At 41.9% G+C, this 25802-nt stretch overlaps 1 protein-coding gene across 1 annotated transcript in view; it reads right to left on the bottom strand.

Moving 5' to 3' along the window:
• Positions 1–23930: 23930 nt before the first annotated feature.
• Positions 23931–25802, bottom strand: part of GYPC (glycophorin C (Gerbich blood group)) — a 73082-nt gene continuing 71210 nt past the window's right edge. Inside the window, exon 3 of the mRNA XM_019522628.1 lies at positions 23931–25512. Within this exon, the coding sequence (XP_019378173.1) occupies positions 25316–25512 (197 nt within the window). The 3' untranslated portion in view covers positions 23931–25315. The remainder of the gene's footprint in view (positions 25513–25802) is intronic.

Here is a 25802-nt window from a genome sequence, read left to right as displayed (position 1 = left end):
CTGGTTGGAGTTTGGGGTATTTGGCTTCTTACACACACACACACACACACACAGTCAAGATTCCTTGCAAAATAAAAATGGGTTAATAAAACTTTTGGTTTTCCATCCAAAGACTGTTTTGACTGAAAATTTTAGCATCAGCTATAGCTATTTTATACCGTATGCCAGTGTGTGCAATTAAAGGTAGTCCCACTTGCAGCTATTTCCTTTCAACTTCCACTCTTCACTGTGGAAGCTGCAGCAGGAGAGGAACAAGGGATGTAAAATGCCAGACATGCCCTGTTCATTCTCCCTCCCAGTATCTACTCTCTGCTACTGCGCGAGACAGATACTGGGTTAGACAGACCTCTTATCTGACTCTTAACTGTCCAGAAATCAGTAGGGTGGAGCAGTGTTTGTGAAGATGGGTCGAGGTCTTCACTCATCTCATCCTTTCTGGACTATATTTTCCTTTTTTAAGACCTCTCTCAACATCTCCACTCATTGGCTTTACTTGGATAGGAAGGGTGACCCACCCTCAGGGACATCAGTCCAATGATAGAAACAGTAAAGACTTCTTAAAAAGAGGCAAGAGCAACTCAACTCCTTTAGCAAGTCTTGGAAGAGCAGATTTCAGCACTCCTGTCCAACCCCGCACCTCCTGTCACATGCTATCCTGCTGCTGTCTTTGGCTTTGTCCTCTCTGCTTTAGCCTCCAGAGGTTCAGGTGCTTTCATCTTTGCATTTATGCATCTTGCATTAGCCCCTCACATCAGGAGCTCCCAAAGGCAGAGAGACAAAGTTAATTTAGGCTGATTGTGTTCTGAGACCCAGCTCATTATTTTTAATTCCAAATTCAATTGAAAAGAAAGAGGAAAATTTGCTGGGAAGGGACGACTCAAATGTAAGGCATGCTGTGCCTTCCTGAAATCCAGCTGTTTGCCAATGCTTACCACAAAGCAGGGCAATTCATCTGTATTTCTCTAAGGCCGTGGATGAGCATCAGCAACCATGCATAATATATGAAAGAAATGTGGTTGTCCTTGGCCAAACGTTGTGATCAAGGACTTGAGTAGCACTGTGTGTAATTCATTTACAGAAGCATTTGATTCCATTTGCTATCCTGAGAGGGCTACATGAGTCTGAAAACTTCAGCTCAGTCACTCTAATAGGTACAAGCCAAAACCTCTCTCACCTTTGTACTAGTTCAGACTTACTGTTCGGCTAATACTCAGGGATTTGCACTGATGTTAAGGTAAAGTTACACATTACACTGTGACTGTATGAAAAGGACTAGAAAGACAAACCTCTGCATGTTCAAGCTTGTTAACTCTTGCTAAGTGTGTTCCGAGTATCTAAAAGTTATGCCACTTCAGGTGAGGGTTAACTCTGGGTTGTGCTTCCTAGCTGGTGTTAGGGTAACTTCAGTCTGCTCCATGGAAATAAATTGGGTAACTTGAAGTCCTCCAGCATCCCAGGATGCACTGACCCCAGAACCCTATCCATTATCCAAAGCAGAGATAGAGCCCAGGTGTCCTGGCTCCTAGTCACAGCCCTCCTCATCAGGCCTCTTTTGGCAAGTCAGAGCCATGCAGGCCAGAAACAGAATGAACTTTTATGTGCGACTGCTCACAGCATGCTCTAACCTTAACACTGCTTAACAACCCACAGATTTAGTGTGATCTAAGTATAACAACGTGTGCCTTCACCCTTAGGAAGGGGCTTTTCTCTCTGGGTGGGTGGGGGAAATGAAAGGTCTGGTCTGCAGAAGAGAAGACCGAGGGGGACTGAATAGCAGCCTTCACCTCCCTGCAGGGGGGCTGCAAAGAGGATGGAGCTGGACTGGTCTCGGTGGGGCAGATGGCAGGATAAGGAGCAATGGGCTGCAGCAAGGGAAGTTGAGGTTGGATAGGAGGAAATACTCTCTCACAAGGAGGGTAGTAAAGCACTGGAATAGATTACCTAGAAAGATGGACTCTCCATCCTTGGAGGTGTTTAAGATCCAGGTAGACAAAGCCCTGGCTGGGATGATGTAGTTGGGGCTGGTCCTGCCTTGAGCAGGGGGTTGGACTAGATGTGACCCCCTGAGCTCCCTTCAACCCTCATTTTCTAAGGTTCTTTGATTCTACTACCTGCCTTGCCTCCAAAAGGCAAAAAAAAAATGTTTGCACGCCTAGTATGCATATGGAAAGAAGGTATGGAGGGTTTTTGATGAGGCATGAAATGAGATCTCTGAATGCAAGTGCTCATTAAGATCCCCTTGGCTTAATTAGCAAGACTAAGTATGGCTGCTCCTGCATCATTATGAAAGTCCTCTAATTCCTTTCCCCCTACTTATTTCCTCCTATTCTGTTTCAAATCATGCATGGGACTCTCAACATTGTGAACCGCTTCTTGATAGGAAGATGGTCTTGTAGACCCCTCCTATCTCTTTTATTATGAAGTGGACTCTCTCTTTTCTCATTACGAATCAAATGTCCCCCTGGCAACTAATATATGTAAATGAATGGAAAAAGAGGATGGGGTAGGAGCAATGATGTTGGTAAGGGTTTTTTTTTAAATGTTATTTTAGCCCCCATGAGAAGAGGAGAGAGAGTGAGCCAGTCCCACACACGTGCTTTGAAGACCCCGACCACAGTTTAGCCACCAGCATTGCCCAAGAGAGTGATATGTCTAGCATCATGACCAGTTACCTTGGGCTCTCCAGTTTGAAACACCAGATACTCATTCCTATAACTGCAGTTTAATATATTCAGAGTAAGGCTTGTGCTCGTGATTCTGTAGCCACGGCAAGATGCCTCAATTCATCTGTCACGGCACCCTCCATGGGATATAGCATACAGAAATAAAGAAGTTGCTCGTAGAACTCAGAAATAATCAGAAACATGCCCAACATTGCAATCAGCCAGGCCTCCTCCTTCCAAGACGTCAATCCAGGATTGCTCCCCGTGCTACATTTTGTCCCACTGTGCTATAGAAGTCCTCAGAAAGGAGGCATCTACCATCTTGTTTCATTATATCCACGACTAAATACTGCAGATCTTACCGCGAACAAATCTCCCCGACTATTCTTCCTACATTTTCCTTTGCTTAATTTCTTCCCGCTAGGCCTTTCTTGTCACTTACCCCCTGCACACAGTCATAATGTCCTGCACTTATCATAAAGACAAGCTCCATTCTTTCCTCACAGGTCTGCAGAATAGTGAAGCACTTTTATGCTAATGTTTGCCTTTCAAATAATTTTCTTTAATGTTTGTGTGTTTTTGCAAAAATAGCGAAAGAGAGAGAGAGAGAAAAACCCTTCCTGTCATTTCCCCAGCGGTTTAATGGAACAGGAACATGTTTATCCTGATGTTCCTTATTAAATCTGTTTCTCAAGTCTTTTGTCTGAAATTATATTGCAAGCCATTTCTGACCTGGAGTCAGGTAAAGATAACTCACTGCAACCTTTAGTGCCACATTTTCTAAATAATAGTTTATTTTGAACTCATCTTTTTTATAATTTATTGCCTCATCTGCTTTTCCATGAAATCAACTGTTTTGTTTTGTTTTTTGCCTCCCCCCGCTTTGCTTTGCTTGGATCATGTCAATGCAAACAGACATTTGTCTGGAGCTTGAATGAAAAAAAAAAAATTGATGCTGTAGTCTTCAAAATAACCTTCGCGTCTTTCTAAGTGACTTGTATGACATACCTACTCCTTGGCTGGTCTCTACTGGGTACCATAAAGTGATGTTGCAAACATTAACAGGGCTATTTATATCCCTGCTAAGTGACTTTATAATGGTGTAATTAGCGGCACTATTTCCTTGCTGGGCTGCGTGCTAATGCCGTCAGGTTATTTCATACACTACAACAGGGATATTAGTGCCTGGAGGTATCATGTCACCCCGGCCACGGAGACTTCTGTGCTAGATCTATGGGGGGACATAGTCCGCTTGCTTCACTCATGCCAGATGTGCTGTAGATCTCCAGTACTGGTTTTATTACTGCTTGGGAAGCTGCTTTTCTCTCAATTTGTGATCAAGCTTGTTTTAAGGGTGTGATAAAAATATTTAAGGCCAGAAGGGAACATTACATCATTCTGGAGGGTCTCCTGTGTAATCCAGGTCATGGGATGGGTCTCCCAGTTGCCCTGGTATTGATCCCAATAACTTTTGCATGTGATTTGGCTAAATCTGCTCTTTCAAAATGCTATCTAGTCTTGGGCTTAAGACATGAAGAAGTGAAGCATCCAGACCTTCCTTTAGTAGTTTAATTTTCAGGGCTAATTACACCCATTGTCAAAGATCTGTGCCTGATTTCACATTTGAATTTGTCTGGCATCAGCTTTCAGCTATTGGCTCTCCCTTTGCCTTTCTCTGCAAGATGACTTTAGTACCCAGTATTTTCTCCCATGAAGGTGCTTGTAGTCACTCAGGTAAATAAAAAGCGATAGTACCATCTTTTGTTGTTATACTGTGGGGTGGACTGAAGCGGTGTGCACCGAAAGGGGGAGGCAGGACCAATTTGGGAATGGACCAAAGCGGCGCCCTCACGGACCGCTGCACCTTAGAGGGAATATTGCTTATATAGTGTTATGTCACCTCCCAATCTTCTTTTTCATGAGCCAAACTGCTTGGGTTGTTTAAATCTTAATATCTTTCCTTCAGCCCCTTTTGTGTCTCAGTTTCCTATGCATGCCTCATTTTTCCCCCAATATCCTTTTAAAAGTGTTGACTCGAGAACTGAACGCCGTGGTTCCAGTACTGGTCTCTCACTACGCTGTAGGCAGAGCTAAGATCACCTTACTCCTGCACACTACTTCTCTATTTATACAGCCAAGGATTAAAGCTACAGTCTTGCACGGAGAACATGAGCCAAGTTGGACGTGTGCCGTGACCCCTAGTTGATTTTCGGAGCCGCTGCTTTCCAGGATACAGCTCCCTGTTCCCAGATACATAACTTCACGTTTGCCTGCGTTCAAGTACATTTTGTTCAAATGCCAAATTGTCTGAATCACTCCGTGTGACTGCATCACTAGCAGATGACTGACAATAGCCTATCGGATCCAGTCTATAGGAATATGAATCTGCCTCTGTCGGTGAAGTAGAGCAAAAGGGATGAGCATTCGAGAAGAAGGAATAATAACGATTACGGTGTGGAGGTGAAAGCGGCAAAGCTTAGCTTCCTCAGGCTGATGAAGGGTGTTTGTACTCAAAAGCTTGCAAAGAAGTTGTTTTTCCAGTTATTTAAGTTGGTCTAATAAAAGATGTTAGATTTGCCCAAAGACCCTTGTCTGCCTCCAGCTTAGCAGTGCATTTTTCCAGTTCTGGTGCAGAACCACTTTATAGGGAAAGAATCAGAGTTGCCAGGGGCTTGCTCTAACTTTACCTGCTAATGGCCCCAGGGTTGTAAAGTGGAGCTCAGTAGAGGGGGACAGAAGAGATATCCTGCCAGTGTACCCTGTGCTGCTAGCAGAAAGGGGGAAGGATAATGCTATGCCACATAGCATCCCAGGATAAAGCTCTGTACGCTTCAATGGAGAGGGGAAAATCCCTTTCTGCAATCTGCATAAAACAGTCACTATATGAGATCAAAAGTCTTCAGGCTCAACCCTGGGTAGTGTCCAGCTTGCTTTAGCTTCAAAAATAATTCCCAGTTCAGTGCAATCAATCCTGACACCTCTGTTTTTTATTACCCAGCCAAGAGAAAAGCTTTTCCCCCAGAGTAAGAGCCAAATCAATATTTTAAGACAGGGCTGCACACAGGGACAGTAGCCAGCACCCTTTGGACAGCCTGTAGCCAGGGATATTAAACTGCTGGGTCTCGCATGAGACAGAGACCTCCTAATGGGTGAATAAAGCTTCGTGCATGGCCAGTAGTGTCTCAAGGCACAACGCGAGTGTCACACATAAAAGGTGTCATTTAATCGGCAGCTAGTCCCCAAACAATAAGCTGTTCTAGAAAAAGGATTTTCCTGCTCATTTCCTCTCACTTGCTGTGAGTGAATGCATTGGGATTATGCCACTTCATTTGTGACAGACACATGCCCCAGAAGCATACTGGCAGCAAGAGCCATATGCTTGCAATGTGCCCTTAGGAGCCAAGCCCTGCTTGGTTTAGTATTGCAAGTATGGCTTGTGTTGGGATGTAAGGATAGCAAGAGAAACTGGTCAGGATAAAGGATAAACCCACTGGAGACTGAGGAAAGTGAAGGAAAAGCTAAATACACAGCCCATGTGCCCAAGAGACTGAACCATGTGTTAACTAAGGAGAGAACTAACTACTGTAATAGCCTGAAATGACCATGCAGCTACATAAGGAACTACAAATCAGTCTCCCTGATATTACTTCTTCCTTCCACTAATTCATTTGCTCTCTCCCATCTGTCTGCATGCAAACAACTAGCCTTTTCTTTTCTTTCTCCCCCCCCTTGATTCCTTTTTATTTCAAGCACAGAGAAACTACTGCCCTTGCCTCCCCCTCCCTTATCAGAACTGCTACTGTGGGCAGCCGTTTGAAAGCTTCCCCCAGCCAAAACTCTCTGTTCAATGGAAAAGAAGTATTTGCAGCTGAATAAGCTACCACCAAACAAGAGGATTTGCTTCTCATTGGAAGTAAGGAAAGTGGGGTTAAGTGCACACAGGTGCTGTGTGCTATCGGTGAGAAGATTTTTTGGTTGCTTGCTTCATCCACGGGAATGACGCTCAGGTGCACACAGATTGGGTTGGTGTGAGGAATTAGGGCCAGCTGGGCATTTAGGGCCATTGATCAGAGCCTCACTTAGCAAGATCTTTGAAGTCTTTCAAAGAAAAACTGAAGAAACCAGTTTAAAAAAAAATTGCAGAAAGGAGTTTGCAGTGTTGGGGAAGGAAACAGTGCCCTTGTCATTTTTTGCTGTTAAATGCATTTATTATGAACTGCATTAGGCAGACAGTGTGGACTTTCTGACCTTTCTGTAGATCTCCCAAAGCAGCTTTAACTCCTGAAAGCATTTCTGTTTAACTGCTCTATACAGTAATTGTTGAATGCAAGGGCCAGGTTGTGAAACCCTGGCTTTCATTTTAAGCAATTACTCACAAATCCACAGTCTCATTGTCTCCAAAAGCAGGGCCACATTTGGTCCCAAGATGAATTTATCCAGGCAGGGATCTTTGGGCCCATTCTTTTCCCTAGCTGCACCTGGTTAAATGGAGACCAGCTCTCCAGTGTGAAATCAGGATCATGTCCTGAGCTCAGCAAAGGGCAGAATTGCGCCCTGAAGCATTTTGTCTTCTGAATAACCTTTCCAGTATCGCTGCTAAATTACAATATTATTTAAAAAAATATAGAATCACTTTCACTAAGAAATGAAAGATCAGCTCATTTTAGGGGGATCATTCTGCTCTCTGTTGGCTTAGTCAATAGCAGATTTAATTAAAAAAAAGGAAAAAAACTCCTCCAAACATTAAAAAAACTAATGAAACTAACTTTGTGAAGACTGAGCCAGGTCTGCATCGATATATAGATTGCACAATGGAGGGGGAAAGATATTAATAAAAGCCTCTAAAATATAAAACAAGATTAAAGGTGATGTCTGAGCCCTCAAGCATTTGGGTTATGGACAAAAGGTTAGAACAAATATTATCTTCCATTTCTAATCTTCTCTTCCATGCGTAACATCACATTTTTAAAAATCTTTTTTTAATCTGCTTGTCATAATTCCTGGGTATTCCATACAAGCACCAACACTGCTAAGGATTTCCAATCATTACAGATTCATCAGTCAGTTTGTAGATCTTTGAGTGCTGTGAGACAGTGAATTAAATTATATTGGAGCTTTAATACTTGGCAGTAAGTTAAATTGCATTGGATTTTTATATTGTTGTTTTCCAAAATGATGGCTGTGCAGGCAGTTGGATTCAAACTAATTACATTTTAAAAATCTGCATTTTTCTTTACCTCTACCTTTGCCCTCCCCCCCTTATCACTTTAATGATGTCATTGCTCTCTGGGCTGAGTATGGCATTTTAATCAAGGATGTGTGCCTGTACCCTAGCTCAGCCACAAGATGGGTTTGATACAGAAAGGACTATGGTTGATTCTGTCACCTATATTATGCGGGAGCTCAAATGGGGATACATTGGTCCTTTAAAGCCTATAAATCATTGAAATAAATCTCTCAAGGGATCTGATGCTCTGAAGACCCATATGGATTTCAGCTGGTTTTGGATTGGGCCCCTTGATTTGGATTTATTAAACATGATTAGTAAATCTGCCTTTCCCTACAGGGACAAGAAGCCCTGGAAGGAATTTTCTCCTTCGCAAACTTTCAAGTGAGAAAGGAAACAGGGCCACTGGAGCTGTCTGCTGGCTGAAAGAGTTTGTCTGTCATTGAGGCAAAATTGGAATTTCATATATATATATTAGGGGCCTGTGTGCAAATTTCTGTGAGTGTTAATTGCCCAAATGATTCAGCTTTGCTGAGAGCCTCTCTCATGCACAGCTCTTAGGCTGCCCAGCAACAGCTGAGAGCCAGATGTGCTATCCTCCGAGATGTTTGAAGATATCCTCCCCCATCCCAAGAAGAAAAGGAAAACCCCAGATCTGATTTGCTTAACAAAGTCATTAGTGTACAATAGTCGAGTCCTTCATATATGCCGCTGTAGAAATCTTCTTGATAGGATGCATTCAAGTTTGTTCTGGCTTGTAATTGCAGCCGTGGTTTGTCAGATTAACTGCGTGGAGGAGATAAAAGACATCGTTTCTGCAGGTTTAAGACTCTGCCAAGTGTAATTTAGAAAGGAGCAGATCCACTTGGCTCTCCTTGGATGTTGTTTACGTGCTGTGCTCAGGCCAGTCTGCTCCTCCAAACAACCCAATTATTGTTGGAAACCTCGCCAAAAGCATGTCCAGCCTGAAACCCCTGATCCAAGAACCCTAAGCTTTGCCTCTGTTTTGCTCCAGACCCCTACTGTGCAGCTGATTTTTGGACCTGATCATCTGCTGGTATAAATCAGGAGAGTGCTTTCAGAGTCAACGCCACTTTACTGTAGGCAATGGAGCTGAGCTGATTGAGCCCCAATGACAATCGTGGTGCATCTATGGGCTGGACCAGAGTCCCAGCTCTGAGCAACCTCATCTGCTTTGCTGGCCTGGTCTGGCCCTTAGCTATAGATAAGCTAAGTTGGTTCTGCTGGTGTAGAAAATATCAAGGGAAGATTTTCTAAGGTAAATGGTGAGAACATGCGAGATCCCCACTTTGGTTTCCATAGTGCGTGACTTCATTCACACTTCTGACCCCATGTGACTTGGCTGGGTATGTCTTTGCTATTGAGTTTACCTGTGGCAGGGCACCCACAGATGGGTGTCTGGCTTGGCTGTACCTGGCAATAAGTGCCCACAGAGCCAAGCTCTTCTTGAACCATAGACCAATAGCCATGCCTGTGCTGGTGCTGCTATAGGCCAAGATAGGGAGTAGGATTTGGGGGGAGAAGGAGAAGCATATCCCATGATTCTTAGCACTGCATGGTATTGAGTGACCTATGAATTGTTTCTCAATATGTTACGGGAGAGCTTGTCTGGATGCAGAAATGTTCCTGGCTTGCCAATATAGCAGACCAAGGCACTTCTGGCTTGACCTGCTTCTCTGTCTGCTGCCTCCATTGCCGCTGTAGCCAAGGCAGGTATCCAGTCCAGGACCATGACCTGTTTTGGGTGCTTAGCATGCTAATTCAACACCCATTTCCATAGCAGGAGGCAGGCTGAGGTGGTGGGTCACTGTGGCGAGTATTTTTCTGTGACTTACAGTCCTCAGAAATGCTGGCCACCTTTGATAAGGCAATTGTGCATGTTGTATACAGACGGGACAGACCCTGCTATGCTGACTGGCTCTACAAGCACTGAAGCTGGAAGCACATCACAGTAAGACCCTGGGCTGAGCAGCGGTGGCTTTGAATGAGAAAGGTCACTTTTCTGCAACAGGGTGAGGCCCAGCACTCAAGTACCAGGACATAAATGTAGCAGTCCCAAAGCTGGCTACCCCGGGCTGCTCAAGTCCTTGACCTGTGAACTGGATGCTTGGAAAATGATGATGTAGAGATTTGTGAGCCCACTGCAGTTATTGCTGTGGGTTATCCTGGCTGCTAATATCCCTGCAATGGTAGCTGCTTTGGCGTGAAAGAGTGGATTTCATAGGTATGTTAACCAGAAAAGGCCCTTTTATTTATTCTGCAGGCCTTGGTCAGCTGCAGGAGGAGGATCATGAGCACCCGCATTGGATGCTCTATCAGTGAGTTTTATAGTAAAAAACATTTACTATAGAACAAGGGAAGTGTTTAGGAAGTCAACCATGTGCAGAAATGACTTGTTTCCCGTGTGGTCTCCCTCTGCCTTGTGATGCATTGCTTGTACATGATAAAAACTGCTAATAAATATTAGGGCTTGGTTGGGTTTTTTTTGGTTACATACATCCTGATTCTTTGATTTAGAGGGAGACAGTGGGGAATGGAGTCAGTGCTCCAGCTATAATATAGCAGATTATTTCCTAATTAGGTTGACTGGAGCATCGCTAAGGCGACTGGATTCTCACATTCAACATCCTAATTTCCTTAGACCTCTCAGTGAATTGCACCTTTTAATTATGAAGGGTTTTATTAAGGAGGCAAGGTAGATGCAAAAAGCAGCTTGACAATATGCCACAGGATAGCAGAGGTTTACACTGTGCCAGGGGTGACTGTTTTCCCCTTTCATCCCAGCTCTGGAAGGCATGTGTTGCTCCTGAAATCTCCAAAGCACATTATGCAGCTGGGTTGAGGCTCCCCAAAGTGATTTTCTTGCTGCATTTGAAATGAAAATTACTTAACAGCGGGGGAAGAGGGGCAAGAAAATTAAAATCTCTGTTATAACGTAACTCATAAAGGTAAAGACTAGTGTGACTGATTCATGCCTGAACTCCAGTGTACAAATTGCGCAGAAGTGCATGCGACTCGTTGGCTTTTCTTTTCACTGAAACGTCCCACATGCCATTATACCTTGGCATGTTGTGCTAGCGCTAGGAACAAGCTGATCTTCCTTATCTTTTATTCTTCATACAGGTATCTACTTTCTTATGACTGGTTTACTGCATGAAGGCAGAAATATTGATAAAGTCCCACGCGTCATTCATTGTACAACGGTCTCTATCCCTTTGCCAGTTAACACAGAGATGTAATAATTTCCCTGACATCCATTTTTGCCTCAGAAAGTAAATTGTGTTGCCGAGGGACTTGGTGGAATAGTGAGATGTCAGTTCATGAGATGAATTTCTGAACCCAACGTTGTATTTATGCATAATATTAAGGGAATATTAGAAAAGGCATGGAGGGCCCTCAGGGTCACACGCTCCTTTATAAAACAAGGATTTATGAACGGAAAGAGAACTCTGACATGGTAAAGAATGACAGGAAGTATAAATTAATAGGAATAAAATATAAAATCTTAGTCAGGTTAAATATGACTTACGACAAGTTTTGTGAAAATGGTGCTGATCGCTCTATTAGGTGTTTGAGTGAGGGGAAAAGCCGATTATTTCCGGGAACTTAAGGTATGGTAATGGATTGCATTTTCTTAGCATATTCATGTGTTAAATTGGGAAAGATTTTCAAATGAATCTGCTACACAGTTCTCTTGGGGGGTGGGGGATGAGAATCTTTCTTTCCAAGACACTGGAAAGAAATCGGAGATCAGTTGCCTGTTGTTGGCCATTATCCAAACGTCAGGAACTAACACACTTCCCGTCAGCCAGCTCTGACAAGACTGGGTCCAGGAGATTTGGTTTATTTTTTTAGCTGGAATAGAAGCATTAATCAAAATCTTTGCTGGGAAGCAGGTTGATTAGTACAAGGTCTGGGCCCTTTTCTTATCCAGAGCAGCCAGAACTTCCTGCTCTGAGTCTCCCGTTGCAGCAGTGGTGATGGCAGCCATACGACGTGCATTACATTAATGTATTGGGCATCCCTCCAGAATTAGCTTTGGGCTTGGGGGAAAATCCTGAAGTGTATATTTTAATCCTGCTAGTGATCATTTTTTGAGAGTAGACTCCTGTTCTTCTGTGAAGTGGCCTATTGCTGAATAAAGTTGTTTCCAGTTATTTTCCTTCTGCTGTTTTTTTCTGGTGCTTTGTGTACGTCTGTCAAAGTCACAAGGTTTAATAAAGGGATTAATTTGGTCCAATGGACCTGTTCTTGACTGCCAAATCACATACAAGAAGCCAAGCTGTGTTGACTGACATTTCAGGAAACCCTACTGACTTCAGCACATGCTAATATGGGTTGGGGCTGTAAGGACATCTTCAGGTGTAAATTAGGTACCATGAAGGTGAGTGATATGCTCCAGCCCTGTTGCTTGGTGCCTCTGTGGGTAGGTGGAGATTGGTTTGCATTTTAGATGCACACACAATGGAGGATCCAAAGGCTATCCTCATCAGAAAATCACTGAGTCCACTGAAAGGGAGGGAAATGGTTGGCTATTGTCAACATCAAGACAGGCCTGTACCTCAAAGCTCTGGATCTATTGCTAGTGCTGCCCTTCCTATTCCTTCCCCATTATTCTGGGGTCTTGTGACTTTTTCTGGCATAGCTCTTTCAGACAGCATCATCCAGGGACAAACATTTCCCCTAGCACAGCTACACCTCTGAAGGCTTATTATTTTGGCCCATTTAATGCATTACATAAAATGCCTGTTAGAGGGGAGTCTCTCCACTGATTATAATTATCTTTAAATTTGGCTGCACATTGCATACCAATTGCGACGGAGACTGCCATCTACTTTATAGACACATCCTTCTATTATTCTTTAATTAGGGGTACTGTATAATCACCTTGAGATTTTACACAAGGCAGTAAGAACAATGAAGACATTTTGGCTAAGTACAGATGGTCAAAAAGCCCGAGGCGGAATCGGTTCAATCTTCGCAGGTTAGGCTAAACTGCACAGATTGAACCAATTAGCAAGTGAACAGACATTCACTTTTGATTCTGGAAATGCAGCCACAGGCCTGCAGTGGCCCAGGGCAGAAGCTCGAGGGTGCTTAAGTACTCCTCCCTGCTTGGCTGGAGTGGACAGCTTGGGTCAAGGCTAGACCACCTGCCCTGTAAGGGGAAGTTTGCAGCGGAGGTGCAAAGCATCCTGGGATGATGGAGGACTATGAGTTAACTTGAAACTGGAGGGGATCTGGGACATAAGTTCTATAAACTGATTTAATCTAATTCAGTTAAGTCTGATACTACCTCCATCCAGGTTAATCTTAAACCATTTTAGGCCTTTTGGAAGATGGGTTTTTTTGCTCTGAACTTCTGTTGTGTTACAGATTTAAACTGGTTTCCATCACTTATACTGGTTTATGTCTAATTTCTGTCCCTAGCATTTCAGATTTGGTTCATTCAGGTGTATGGGATGTTGGCCATAAGTGACAATCCATCAGGCATTTTAGGAGCTCAGATTTTTAGATCATGTACCTGCATGAAGGCCCACAAAGACATTAGTATTGTCTAACTTCTGAAGTATGAATCCTTCTTAGGTCTGTCAAAAGTATCTATTGTACCTGTAATACACCTCCAGCAATGTATCTTTTGGTTTTGCTTGTAATGTGAAAGGGGTCTGTGACCTTTTACTACTTTTCTTGATTTGTACTCATAAGACTAATCCAAAATGTTTGGCAATTCCACTTCAGTAGCAAGTGTTCTCCTTCAAAGAGCTACAGCTATATTTTGAAAGCGAGTAGTGACATGGAAACTGATTCTTTAGAAACTGAAAATGACACTTTTAATTATAAAATGCATTTTTCTTTCATTTCTTTTTTTCCACTCAAAATAAAGTAGATTTTTTTTACAACCAGTTTATTACTAGCTTTGATAAATAAAAAACAATATGGTGCATTTTAACATACCTATCATCACAGAAAGCCCTGGTATGTACTCTAGTGATGTTAATGACCTTTGATGGTTTTATGTTCTCCTTTGTCATGTTAAAGTAGATTTGAATTGCAACCATTCATATAACAACATTTCAAACCCTTCCTAGCATACATATATTTCTGAAACAAAACAGGATATGAAAACACTAGGATGTACTGAGAGTTCAGGCTTTATAAAGATTTATTACTTGATTTAGTGTGTTCTTACTGAGTTATGTAGGTAGTATAATTCACTTTCCCAAGAATAATAAACACAGAAGATGAAATTCTGGTCTCACTGAAGTCAAAAGGACTGGGCTTTGGGCACATTATGAGAAACACAAAATGTGATGAAGATTCCTCATTGAGAGTTATTGAAGATTTTACCATCTTTAATTAATATTTAATCTATACTATTATTGGAATTTGATTCTCTCTTAATATATTTAAAGGATTCCTTTTTGTTGTTCAATTAGCCACAGATTTTTCATTTATACCTTTAGCTTGTCTTATCTAATATCTGCATTTCCTATATATGTATTACTGATTTCCTCATTTTAACATTTTTTATATAGTGTTGTTTTAATTAATTGCTACTTTCATTTCTTTGGTTAACCAGATAGTTTATAATGGAAGAAACCTTCTTATATGAACGCAGACTTGTGTGGCAACATTACAGGCACTTAATAAACAGATTTTAATTCACTGGGGACCATAATGTTTTTGTGGAGTGCAAATTTTCCCCAGAATGTTATATTGATCTAAGTCAAATACCTTACAAAATTCTAAGTAACTATGTCAACAGAAGAACCTTCACTAAAAAAAGTTTCATCCAACAATAAAATTGAGTTTGTTTGAATAAATGCCTGTTTTTCTGTTAAACCATTGTAGCATTAATTATGTTACCATCTCTTAGTTCATGGTCTATAAGACACTTCAATTCAGTTATCCTAACCAGTGAAGTCTTAGCTACAAATGATCTGGCTCAAATAATTTATTTACACACACACACACACACCCACACACACACCCACACCCACACACACACACACACGGTCTTCATAAAGTCCTTGTCCACAAACTAAGTTATTAACGTTTAAAAGTGCACAAAGACTTTATGAAGACCCTGTGTGTATATATGTGTGTGTCTGTATATGTGTATATATATGTGTGTGTGTGTATATATGTATGTATGTGTGCAGGTGTATATGTATGTGTATATATGTGTATGTGTATATATGTGTATATATACGTGTGTGTGTGTATGAGGGTAGTCAAGCATCAGAATAGGCTACCTAGACAAGTTGTGGACTTTCCATCCTTGGAAATGTTGAATAGCAGCTCAGACAGACATTTGTCTGGGATGGTTTAATCAGGGATGATCCTGCCTTTGAGCAAGGGGTCGAACTAGATGACTTCATAAGGTCCCTTCCAGCCCCACTTTCCTATGATTCTCTGGTAATAGATACACTGCAAGACATTTTCTTGTCAATGTGAGATATGAGTATATTATCCTGCTTCTTTTAAAATACAAAATAAAAATATTTGTTGAATAGACATGTTCTGTATGTCAATGACAGACAGTTTTACAGTCTTTAACTAGTATTGGTCCTTAACCACTGCTAGGATTTAATTTGCTCTGACAGCGTTTAAATCATTCTTTCCTATTGTCCCATGGCCATCAATTTTTCATGCCTATCTTTAGCCCTCCGTATCAACCAACTGAATTTTCTAACTGCTGATTTGTGGTCTCTGCTATTATTGTCATAATGTTTCCATTTGTTATATGTTGTGTTTTCTTATTCTTGTTTTCTGGTTTCACCTCATTGATCTAGGCTGTTTTGTAAGGGTATGGATGCGCATACATTCAGAGCTGTTTCGAAAGGGGAATGTTTTAAAAGGTCAGCAGCTGTGTTCTAATTGTTACAACTGGAGGAGCTGGGATCGATACAAATGCAGCAAAAAGGCTTCAACCTCAACCCTGGGTAACGCAGTGTTAAAACTGGGCATTGTTTTGCAACTTTTGCCTTGTTTCTGGCCAGTCCACACATAACAATTAGAACTTAATAGCGGTTGCCCTTGTGAAATGGTTTTGAATGTGTGTGTGTCCATACACTAATGGAAGATGCCTAAATGAATGTGTAGTTGTGTGTGGGTATGTCTACATGGGCTATTAATGCAATTGAATAAGCTCCAGTACAGTTCACGCTAGAGTATATTGCTCCTGGGTGAAGCATTTACACGTGTGGCCAGGACTGCAGCATGTTGAGCCAGGTTGGAGCAGCTCCAGCTGGCAACAGACCCGAGGGAGTCAGCCTGCCAGCCCGGGGCTGCTCCAACCCAGCTCAACGTGCTGTGGAGGGGCTGGCTGGGGCACGAGGGTGCTACAGTGCAGGGCTAGCTAGCAGGCAGCCCCCACACTGAAGCACCCTTGTGCCCCAGCTAGACCCATCACTGTCTACATGTGCATCACAGCGCACTAAATATCACTGCTGCAGGATAGCACTTGTGTTTTCAAGTACTAATCTAGGGCAGCATTTATTGGTTTGCTGAGGCCTAATAGCGCCGCACGTGTAGACACAGCAGCTTTACTGCTGAGCTAATTAGGCAACTCCGCACTTAAGACACCTTACGTAGATGTGCCTTATGCATTCTTTTCCAGCATTTAATAAAGTGTTCTTAAACAGCTTGTAATGACCATCCCCATTTTTGTGCTTGCTTGCTTGTTTTCTTTCAATAATTGTTTTCAGATTTTAGAAATTTGAGCATTTTAAGGAAAAATGTGTGTGGGTATACATGCACGCACGCAAGCACACAAACACATACACACGTGTGTGTGTGTGTGTGTGTGTATGTATATGTATGTGTGTATGTGTGTATACACACACACACACACACACACACACACACACACACACACACATATCTATCTATCTATGAAACCAGCTTGGGGCTATATTTCATCTGCACACAGAAGTGAATTTAGTTGTAATCACTAACATCTAGGTAACCATCAGTTTTCAGTTCATGGATCAGCTACCCCTTTATCCAAGAGATTGACATCTATCATAGAATTAGCCTGAGTTGATTGCAATATTTGTGTCTTAAGAAGTATCACCTGTAATTTTTAGAAATGACAAAAATGAAAAGGCAGCATGGAGACCATAACACACATGCCAATTAACTGGGTACAAATTCAGAGTTGATTTCAGTGGCATAGTGGCTATTCAATAAATCACTTTTACCCTCCAGAGTACCCTCCAGTAAACAGCATAAGTCTGCACAGGATTTTGTAGAGGATGGATCAGCGTTATCATTTATTAAACACTGAGCAGTTAGTGAAGAGATAAATATTCACAGGCTTGGGGAGTGTGTGCTTAGAGGTGCAGAGCAATATGCAGAACTGGTGTAAGTGGCCCAGTCCTGAAAGCAGGCTGCACATGAGAGCAGTATTGAAATCAGCAGAAGTCTTGAATGCCTGGGCTCTCAACACTTTTTAATCTGAAAATGCTTTCCTGTAACTTCTCGGTAACACAGCTGGCACTTCATAAGGTTTGGGGTCTGCCATGTCTTCTATTTGAAATACACAGCCCCTGCCTATTGACCACTGTGGGCATACAATGGTGAGTCCAAGAAGCCATGCTAGCTGGATACAGATTGACTTAGTCCTTTACATGAGTTGGTATTTGCAGAATGGTTTAGTTTTAGATCTCCTGGGCTGAATTGTCTTGGATAAATGCGTGAAATGGCTCTCTTCAGTGCCCTCCTGTAAGGATCTTGAGGCCTCAGGGGGGTCCATATCAAACAAACAGCTGTGATATATTCCTAATTCAGCGCTGCATAAAGGAACAGTGTTATTCTATGATGACAGGTGCCCACACTAGCCTCTAAGGGAGACATACAGCAAAGGCACTTTTTAGTAGTGGTCCAAAAATCAACATAACTCCATCGAAAGCTTATTTGCACCAACTGAAAACTCAGCCCACTTGCTTTTCTTTAATTTGTGTTGAAAACACCATGTTTGCCAGCTGTTCAAAACGATGTGCACAGTTGGGTAGCTGTTGCATGGCTATGCAGTTACCAGAAAGCTCCAGCAATCAGTGCTTCTAAATAAAAAGCTATATAAAGTTGGATGTTTGACTGTTTCCTTGTTGTTCTCATTTGCCAGTCTGTCCTACTTACAGGGAACTTGTCTGCTTTGTACAAAAACTTACTAGGAGTCAGGAACCAGATTATGAACAAAGTTCTTCCCTTTTCTCTGGCTTTTTAAATCTAGTCTATTCCCTGGTAAATCCATATTAACTCCACTTAAAAGAATGGAGTCGCTAAAGTCAGCAGAGTGCCAGTTGTGTCAATGAGGAGGAAGTGAGAACAGAATATGGTCAGACGTTTCTGTACATCTCCATTAATAGTACTCAGGGTAATTGAGAGTGACAGGCTCTAGGGTTGGTCCCAGAGATGCTTGCAAACGCATTGTTATAAAAGCTAAATAGCAACCAAAACTGCATTCAGGTTTTGCAATGAAAGATGACAGGATCTAAGTAACAGCAGCTTTTTTCCTTTCTGATAGGAATGGCAGCAGGGTGGTTAAGCAACGGTTGGTCTCTAGCTATTGGGAGGCTTGCAATTTTCACAGTATTATGATTCCAAAAAATGCTGGAAGTGTATCTAATAGAAAAATGCTATTAAGTGAGTATGAAAAGCAATTCAGCTATCTCCCGTGGAGAAGCGCAAACAGCATCCAATTGGCAATAATTCTGAATCTATAAGTTCGATGATATAACCCCTGAGCCACTCTTGTTGACATTGGTGGAATTAGTCTCAGTTTAGATCCATGGATTTGAAGGCTGGAAAAGGACCATTCTCATCATCTAGCTTGACCTTCGATATAAAAAAGGCCCCAAAACGTCCAGGAACCCAATGATTTCTTCACAGAGGCCATAATATTATAGAGGAATTGTAATGTAACATTAGAAAGGTAATCAGTGGCTCAGCCCCAATATGCTGGCTTAGTCTCATACCCAGTCACCCAAATAACCAGCATCAATCAGCCTATGGCTGTAAGTATAATTAGCCTTATTGCCTGAAAAAATTGGTGAAGCAATGAGAGGAGTGAAAGGATGTCATTCCAGCTACTCAACAGTACCTTTCTATATCACCTGCTGTTTTACTAGACACCTCAGCACAGCTTAAGAGCCATATTTCAGTGGCAAAGAGCAATAATTCAGTGGAGACAAGAGAGATGATGCTTTCACTTTGGAGGCAACTCCACTGAGTTTCTACACTGCCTATTAACACCAAGATTTGGGGAATTTTTGAGGAGATGCAGGCTCTTGAGTGACTTTGTCCTTGATTTGTATTGCTTTGTATTTTTATTGCTGTTCCTTATCATGGTTTTGCTTCAGAAGGCGTCAGTGGGATCTTTGGACAGATGGCTGATGGTCAGGTCCAACAGTAGCGCTGAAGTCAGTGGCAGGTGTGGAAGAATTTGACCTCCTATATACAGGGAGAATAGGAGCCATTTGCCTGAGGTTCAACCCCACCAGCTTTGTTATGAATGTAGCCAAGGTTTTGGAAATATTGACTCTATAAACCAATAGGGGAGATGCTGCCACACCGGTGCACACTAGCACCTACCTGGAGATCAGAGCCTTTGGGCTACAGAAATGCTTACACAAGCGTTCCCATCAGCTGGCAGGGTTATTGCTGGGACCGTTCCTATTAACACTGGTACAATTAGCACTGAAGGCAATATGTTGGCATTATGGGAACATGCACAGTAACAGGTGTCAGCATCCTGTTTTCAAAGCTTGCTTTAATCTAGGCTTGAGGATAGAGTTGAAAAGTCGCTCTGTTTTCCTTCACAAACGATGTGATTTTTCACCGGGACGTGTTTTAATTCTCCAGGGGCCTGCTCTAAAGCCTACTGACGTAAACAGGACTCTTTCCAGATAATTGCTTTAATCTAATCAAGTTATCAGCTATATTTCTTAACTTTCTGTATCTATCTATCTATCTATCTATCTATCTATCTATCTATCTCGTCTCTGACTAGGTTTTGTGTGATACATATACATAGACATATTCACATACATACATACATTATATACACACACACACACACACACACACACACCACCACCACCATGCCACAACTCATGTGTCCAAACAGCATCAAAAATAGCAAATATTTGATGATTCAATACAAAAAGATCCTAAGGCACTAAAAGGCAGGTTTGAAAAACAACTTGTGCTTCTAAATACAGGCAATGTGGCTTTATCTACACAATATTGACAGTCAATCATTATAAAACATTAGTACTAATCACATAGTTGCTCACCTAGAAGAATATCCTATTTCCTGATCTTGGTTATTACTGAATCCTGGGAGTTTATGAATAGCCCAAACCTTTCAATGTTGTTTTTCAAGTCAATTCGATGTTTTTGATCAAAGATGCGACCACCTGCAGGCACCAGTGTTGCACATGGTGCCTTGTTTTGCTCAGCCTGTGACTTACAAAGAAAAGTTTTGTAAATTATCCCTAAAAGTTACGAGTAATTTGCAATGCAGTGGTTTAGAGCCATGTGGGCTGAAGACAGTGGGACTATTGTGTGGCAAAAGGATTGGGCCCTTCAAGCTGGGCCAATCGTCTGGTGCTGTCAAATGTTTCCCTTCCTTTACAAAGCCAAGGTTGTCCTAAAAAGACAAACAAACAAAACCCAGAGCTGAGCTCTGCTCTGCTCTGAGTGCTTGAGTCATTTCTAAATAAGGCAAAACCCTGGAATGCAAGAGGACAGCATCAGAAGGCTTTTTGAAAGAAAGTAACTGAAAACATGGCTAGTGCCAAAGTTACTGCTCTGCAAACATTCGAAAAGGCTCATTAGTGATGAGCAGGATGTCATTATGGACTTGGATTGCTCCATTGGCTGGATGAGTGCAGAAAAACAGCTTGAAGAAATGAAGCAAGCTACTAAATTGGGGCATGTTCAAAGGGCAGCGGTTGCATTATTTCAGATTCGAGGGATCCTAAATATTCAAATATTGGACCAGGTTCTTAGCTGATATGAATTGAGGTAGCTTTATTGAAACCACTTCATGCTACCTAAAAATCTAGACCCTTTATGACTAATAGGTGCCTGTTGGCTGTTGGCTAAATCCACCCCACAAAACCCAGTCAGACACGATCTCAAAATCCTTCCGACCCTTGACAAAGTGAGGAAAGCCATCAAGCCGATGAAGAATAACAAGGTACCTGGAGCTGGCTGACTCCCTGCCAAAATCTTTAAGCATGGGGGAGAGGAGCTCACATCATAGCTCCATGTCCACATCTTAAAGATCTGAAATAAGGAAATCCCAAACGACCTCAGGGTTGCCAGGATTGTGTGAATCTTCAAGAAAGTAGACATGGGCAACAGAGAAATTACCTTGCTGTCCACCACAGTACAGACCATCACGTTAACCCTCCTGAACTGTCTCCTTCCACTTATCGAAGAGTTGCTCATGGAGTCTCAGCGTGAATTTAGGGCATCAAGATACACAACTGATTTGAGCTTCATTGCTCGCCAGCTGCAGGATAATGTGGGGAACAACATAAGCCTCTCTTTACGTAGTCTTCTTTGACCGCATAAAAGCCTTCAACTCTTGTCAACCAAAAAACGCCATAGAGCATCCTTCTGAAATATGGATGCACACCAAAATTCATCATCGTTCTTCACCTGCTCCATGACAGTATGCATGTGGTGGATCTCAGTAACAGACGTATCACAGATCTCTTTGAAGTTAAGACAGGAGTTAAGCCAGGCTGCATCACTGCTCCAAAACTTCTTACTGAGATGCTACATCTGACCACCAACAACCTTCCCTGTCAGAGTGGAGCTAACTTACCAAATGGATGGTAAGATGTTTAAGCTCAGTTGAACCAACCCCAGTCATTGAGCTCCAGTATGCTGATGATGCTGTAGCATGCGCTCATTTAGAAGCAGACCTTCAGGCAATCGTCGACATTTTTACTAAGGACACAAGAAAATGGGACTGACGCTTAACATTCAGAAAACGAAGGTTTTCCATCAACAAGCTCTTAATAAGCAGTCCCCAGCTCCAGTAATTCAGATTCATGGTGAGACTCTGGAGAATAGTTGAGTATTTCCCATGTGTCGGAAACCATCTCTCTCAGAAGGCTGACATAGATGATGAAGATGACATAGACAAACGTTGCCTCAAATGTATGAGTGCAACCTTCAGATACCCAAGGAAACAAGTGTTCAAAGATCATGATGTCATATCCGAAACCAACCTCATGGTTTATCAAGTGGCTGTGATCCTTGCCTTATTGGAAGGGGTTGAGATATGGAGAACATACAGGAGAGATCTCAAGCTGCTGGAAAAATGCCATTAACGCTGCCTGCGGGAGATCCTTCGAATCCAGGGGGTAGACAGATGCACCGACATTAGCATCATCTCAGAAGCAAACACCACAAGCATCAAGGTGGTGATTATTCAACTTCAATTTCACTAGGCCGGCCACTTCATATGTATGTCCAACTCCAGACTCCTGAAGCAAGTTTTATTCTCCCAGCCCAGTCAAAGCATATGCTCAAAAGGAGGGCAGAGAAAGCCCTTCAAGGACGCCCTCAAGGCCAACTTGAAAAAAATGCAACATCAACATTGTGGGAATCTATTGTGCAAGGCCATGCCAAAGTTGCTGCAAGGATCTTAGTACTTTGAAACCTTATTGCAACAGCAGGAGATGGAAAAGCAGGAGTGGCAGAAACACCATGTCATGGACCGAATCATGAACCCAGAGTCACCCACCTTGCATGGAAACATGTGCTGGAGCTGCAGCAGAGTCTGTTGATCCCAGATCAGCCTCATCGGCCATCTTCAGACCCATAGGTAAGACAATCATGGAAGACAATCATCCTTGACGGCGAGGGATTGCCATTGATTATGATGACCTAAATGAGTATGGCATCTCAGACTTGGTGGGGTTCCTTCATTCACTCATAAGGAGAAAAATTGCCTTGGAGTATCTTGCAAATATTCAGATAGCCCACCACCCCCTTGTGCAGTTTAGTTCAGTGTAACAGGCCCAAGTCCTAAAAATAAAAAGGGTCTTATGGGGGTGAGATGGGAATTTGTTTCCTGCAATATCAGTGGTCCTTACACCACTCTGTTCCTACCAGGTATCTTTCACTAATGTTGCAGTCAGCTACAAGGAAGCATCAAACAAAACTTGATCCAGCAAACAGCCTTACTTGGAGGGTACAGACCTGGAGAGAGGTTTAGTAGATTAAAGGGAATAAAAAGCCCACTGAGATTCAAGGAAGGTTTTCGGTGATCTCTGCCCTGATGAGAGACATGGATACACTGAAAACATGCCACGCCCATAGCAAATATATACATGCTTTCCAGTCTGGCACCAGGCCTGAAGCTTATTGCCTTTTTTTTTTACAAGAGTTTAAATTTAATATTGAAATGAAGAGTAAAACCTCATTTCTGCCTCTTTTTCTAGTGTCTTTGGATGCGTAAGCTTAGTTTTGCTGCTAGCTTAATAATTTTCTCCTTGATGCTTGTTCTAAATTATGTCGAGAAAGTGGGAAAAGGATCCACAAGTTTTAACGCAAGTTTAAAAAAAAAAAGTCAAATGTACATGATGACCCCATACTTGACTATGGTTAGCAAAACTCATGCAACTTAGTACTATCTTGTTAGTTATTATATATGCCATGGCTGTAAAATAATATATAGAATTTGAACATAAGCTTTTTTTGTAAGTTGGCAGTATTGCAGTGTCCTTTGGCTAAAGACATAAAGCAAGGCTTTTGTATTAGCCAAATTTAAATCTTTAGGCCTATAATACCTCAAATCCTCCTTCTGTAGGTGCTGAGAGACCACAAGCAATTCTCTTTGTTCCTTTGTGGCTTTTCTCCTTCAGCAATTTCTCCCTCTCGTGGCTGTATGGCCATCATGGTGAACCATGGTGTACTCAAGGTGCCTTCCGTGTGTCAATGCCAAGGAGTGAGGATCAGCCGCAAAGTGTTGAAAGCACAACTATACATAACTTTATATAGATATATATATTTTAATCAAAACATAGAAAAACTGTTGAGTACAAAGAGTAAAGCTGGTAAATGGAGTATTTGTGATTAATTATGTCCCTCCCTCCTCTATTTTTGATAGTTAAGAGCATACATGCATCTGGTGATAGGCAGGTGCAGAAAACAATTAATCCAATTTCTTGCACTAATTGTTGGCTTCAATTAGGCAGACAGCTTGTTGGGGTGAAGGAATTCATCACAGTCGATTCTTTTGTGATGAGCAGGATCTTTGCTGTTATGTAGTATTTCCAATTTATTTTTTAAAGGGAGGATGCTCGGTGTAATTTTTGTATCCAGTGCCACGTGGAAATATTTAAAAGCCACTGGGGCAGAAAAAATTAAGGTGAAATCAATGCAAAGGAACAGGGTTAACACATCTACAGGTTTTCATTACAGAGAACTGCTAAGAGTTCTTTCTCCCCTTAAGTAGACTCAATTTCCAAAAATGTCAGCTGATGTTTTTTTCAAAAGAAATCTCCAAAGTAAAATAAATAAATAAATACCAGAGCAAAAACTTTCCACTAACATCTAGCTGAGATCGGGTGTTTCACTAACCAGTACTCTTTATCTTAAATACCTACCTACTTTGGCATGCGTTCAAGGGACCTAGTGGTTATTTACAATCATATTCGTAAGCCTACGGGTTATTACCTAGTACACTGTAGTATCCAACCCATCGCAATTCTCAAGTTGCCATGCAAAGCCAGTTATAAATAAAAAAATCTTCACTCTTAACTTTTTCCTAACTTTTGCTATGGTGTTTTGTTTCTGTGAAATATCTTTGGTTTAAAAAAACAAAAATCTAAAAACTTCTCTCCCCCCAAGGCCCTCAGATCCTCACACCTGGAAATGCATGCTTTTAAAGGGGAAAAATCTGGACTACAAATCAATATTTGTTTGGGTAACCTCAGCTTTATCTGGTTTAGCATTTGTTCTATTACCATTTGAATTTCATTTTCAGGTAGTCCTGTATAATATCAGCGTAGGATGCATCATTAACTTTGAGTGAATGTTTTCCATTGGCAACTATTATTTTCACCAAATGTCAAGGTTTGACATTTGATATCATTATCTAGTATTGGTATATCACTCATACTGAGATTTTGTTTCTTCTTATCTGATATTGAATTCAACTGTGACCAGCTGTGCTGCTAATAAAATCAACAGCCAAGTATCTGGCATTCAGTTCATCATGGGGAAGAATAAAGAAGTAGCATTTCAATTAGGAGGCTTGCCTATATCCTTGCAATATCCATCTTTTGAAGTTGCCGTGGATGCAGTGCTTCTGATTGATTCCCTTGGGGAAAGGAGCATGAAGGAAGTCTTCATGTGGACTCTTTAACTCTCAGATGAAATATTCCTTTTTGCTCTCATCCACCGCCTCCTGGAGAGTAGGGTCGTTTTTCAAAGCGGCATCTGCACTTTCGGCACATTCAGTTCCCTTTGCCTCGTTGGTGTGGTAGGTGCCTTTGTGCCTGTACAGGTACCGAAGCATCACAATCACCAGGCAAGTGAGGACAAAAGCAATTGCTGCAATAACGCCTAGAAGGAGAAGAGAAAGGATTGGATGTCTTAATTAGCCACAGTACACAGCCCTCACTTGACATCCCACCACTGAGTGTTCAGTAGAGAGGAGAGAGCAGAGACTGGTTATAAAATAATTTGTTTGCAAATATCTAGTTGGTCTAATAAAAGATATCACCTCTTCCATGAGTTTTAATTTTTTTTTTCGCCTCTAGGCCAATATGGCTACAACCTGGGTACCTGACACAGTGGAGAGGAAGCATGTATTGTAATAAGACATTCAGACCTGATGGGGATGAGCAGGGTTT

This window comes from Gavialis gangeticus, unplaced genomic scaffold, assembly GCF_001723915.1.
Source record: "Gavialis gangeticus isolate Ggan-Ray unplaced genomic scaffold, GavGan_comp1, whole genome shotgun sequence".
In the NCBI taxonomy this organism is placed as follows: Eukaryota; Metazoa; Chordata; order Crocodylia; family Gavialidae; genus Gavialis; species Gavialis gangeticus.
The sequence above is the reverse complement of the archived record's forward strand: the minus strand, read 5'-3'. Positions and strand labels throughout refer to the sequence as shown.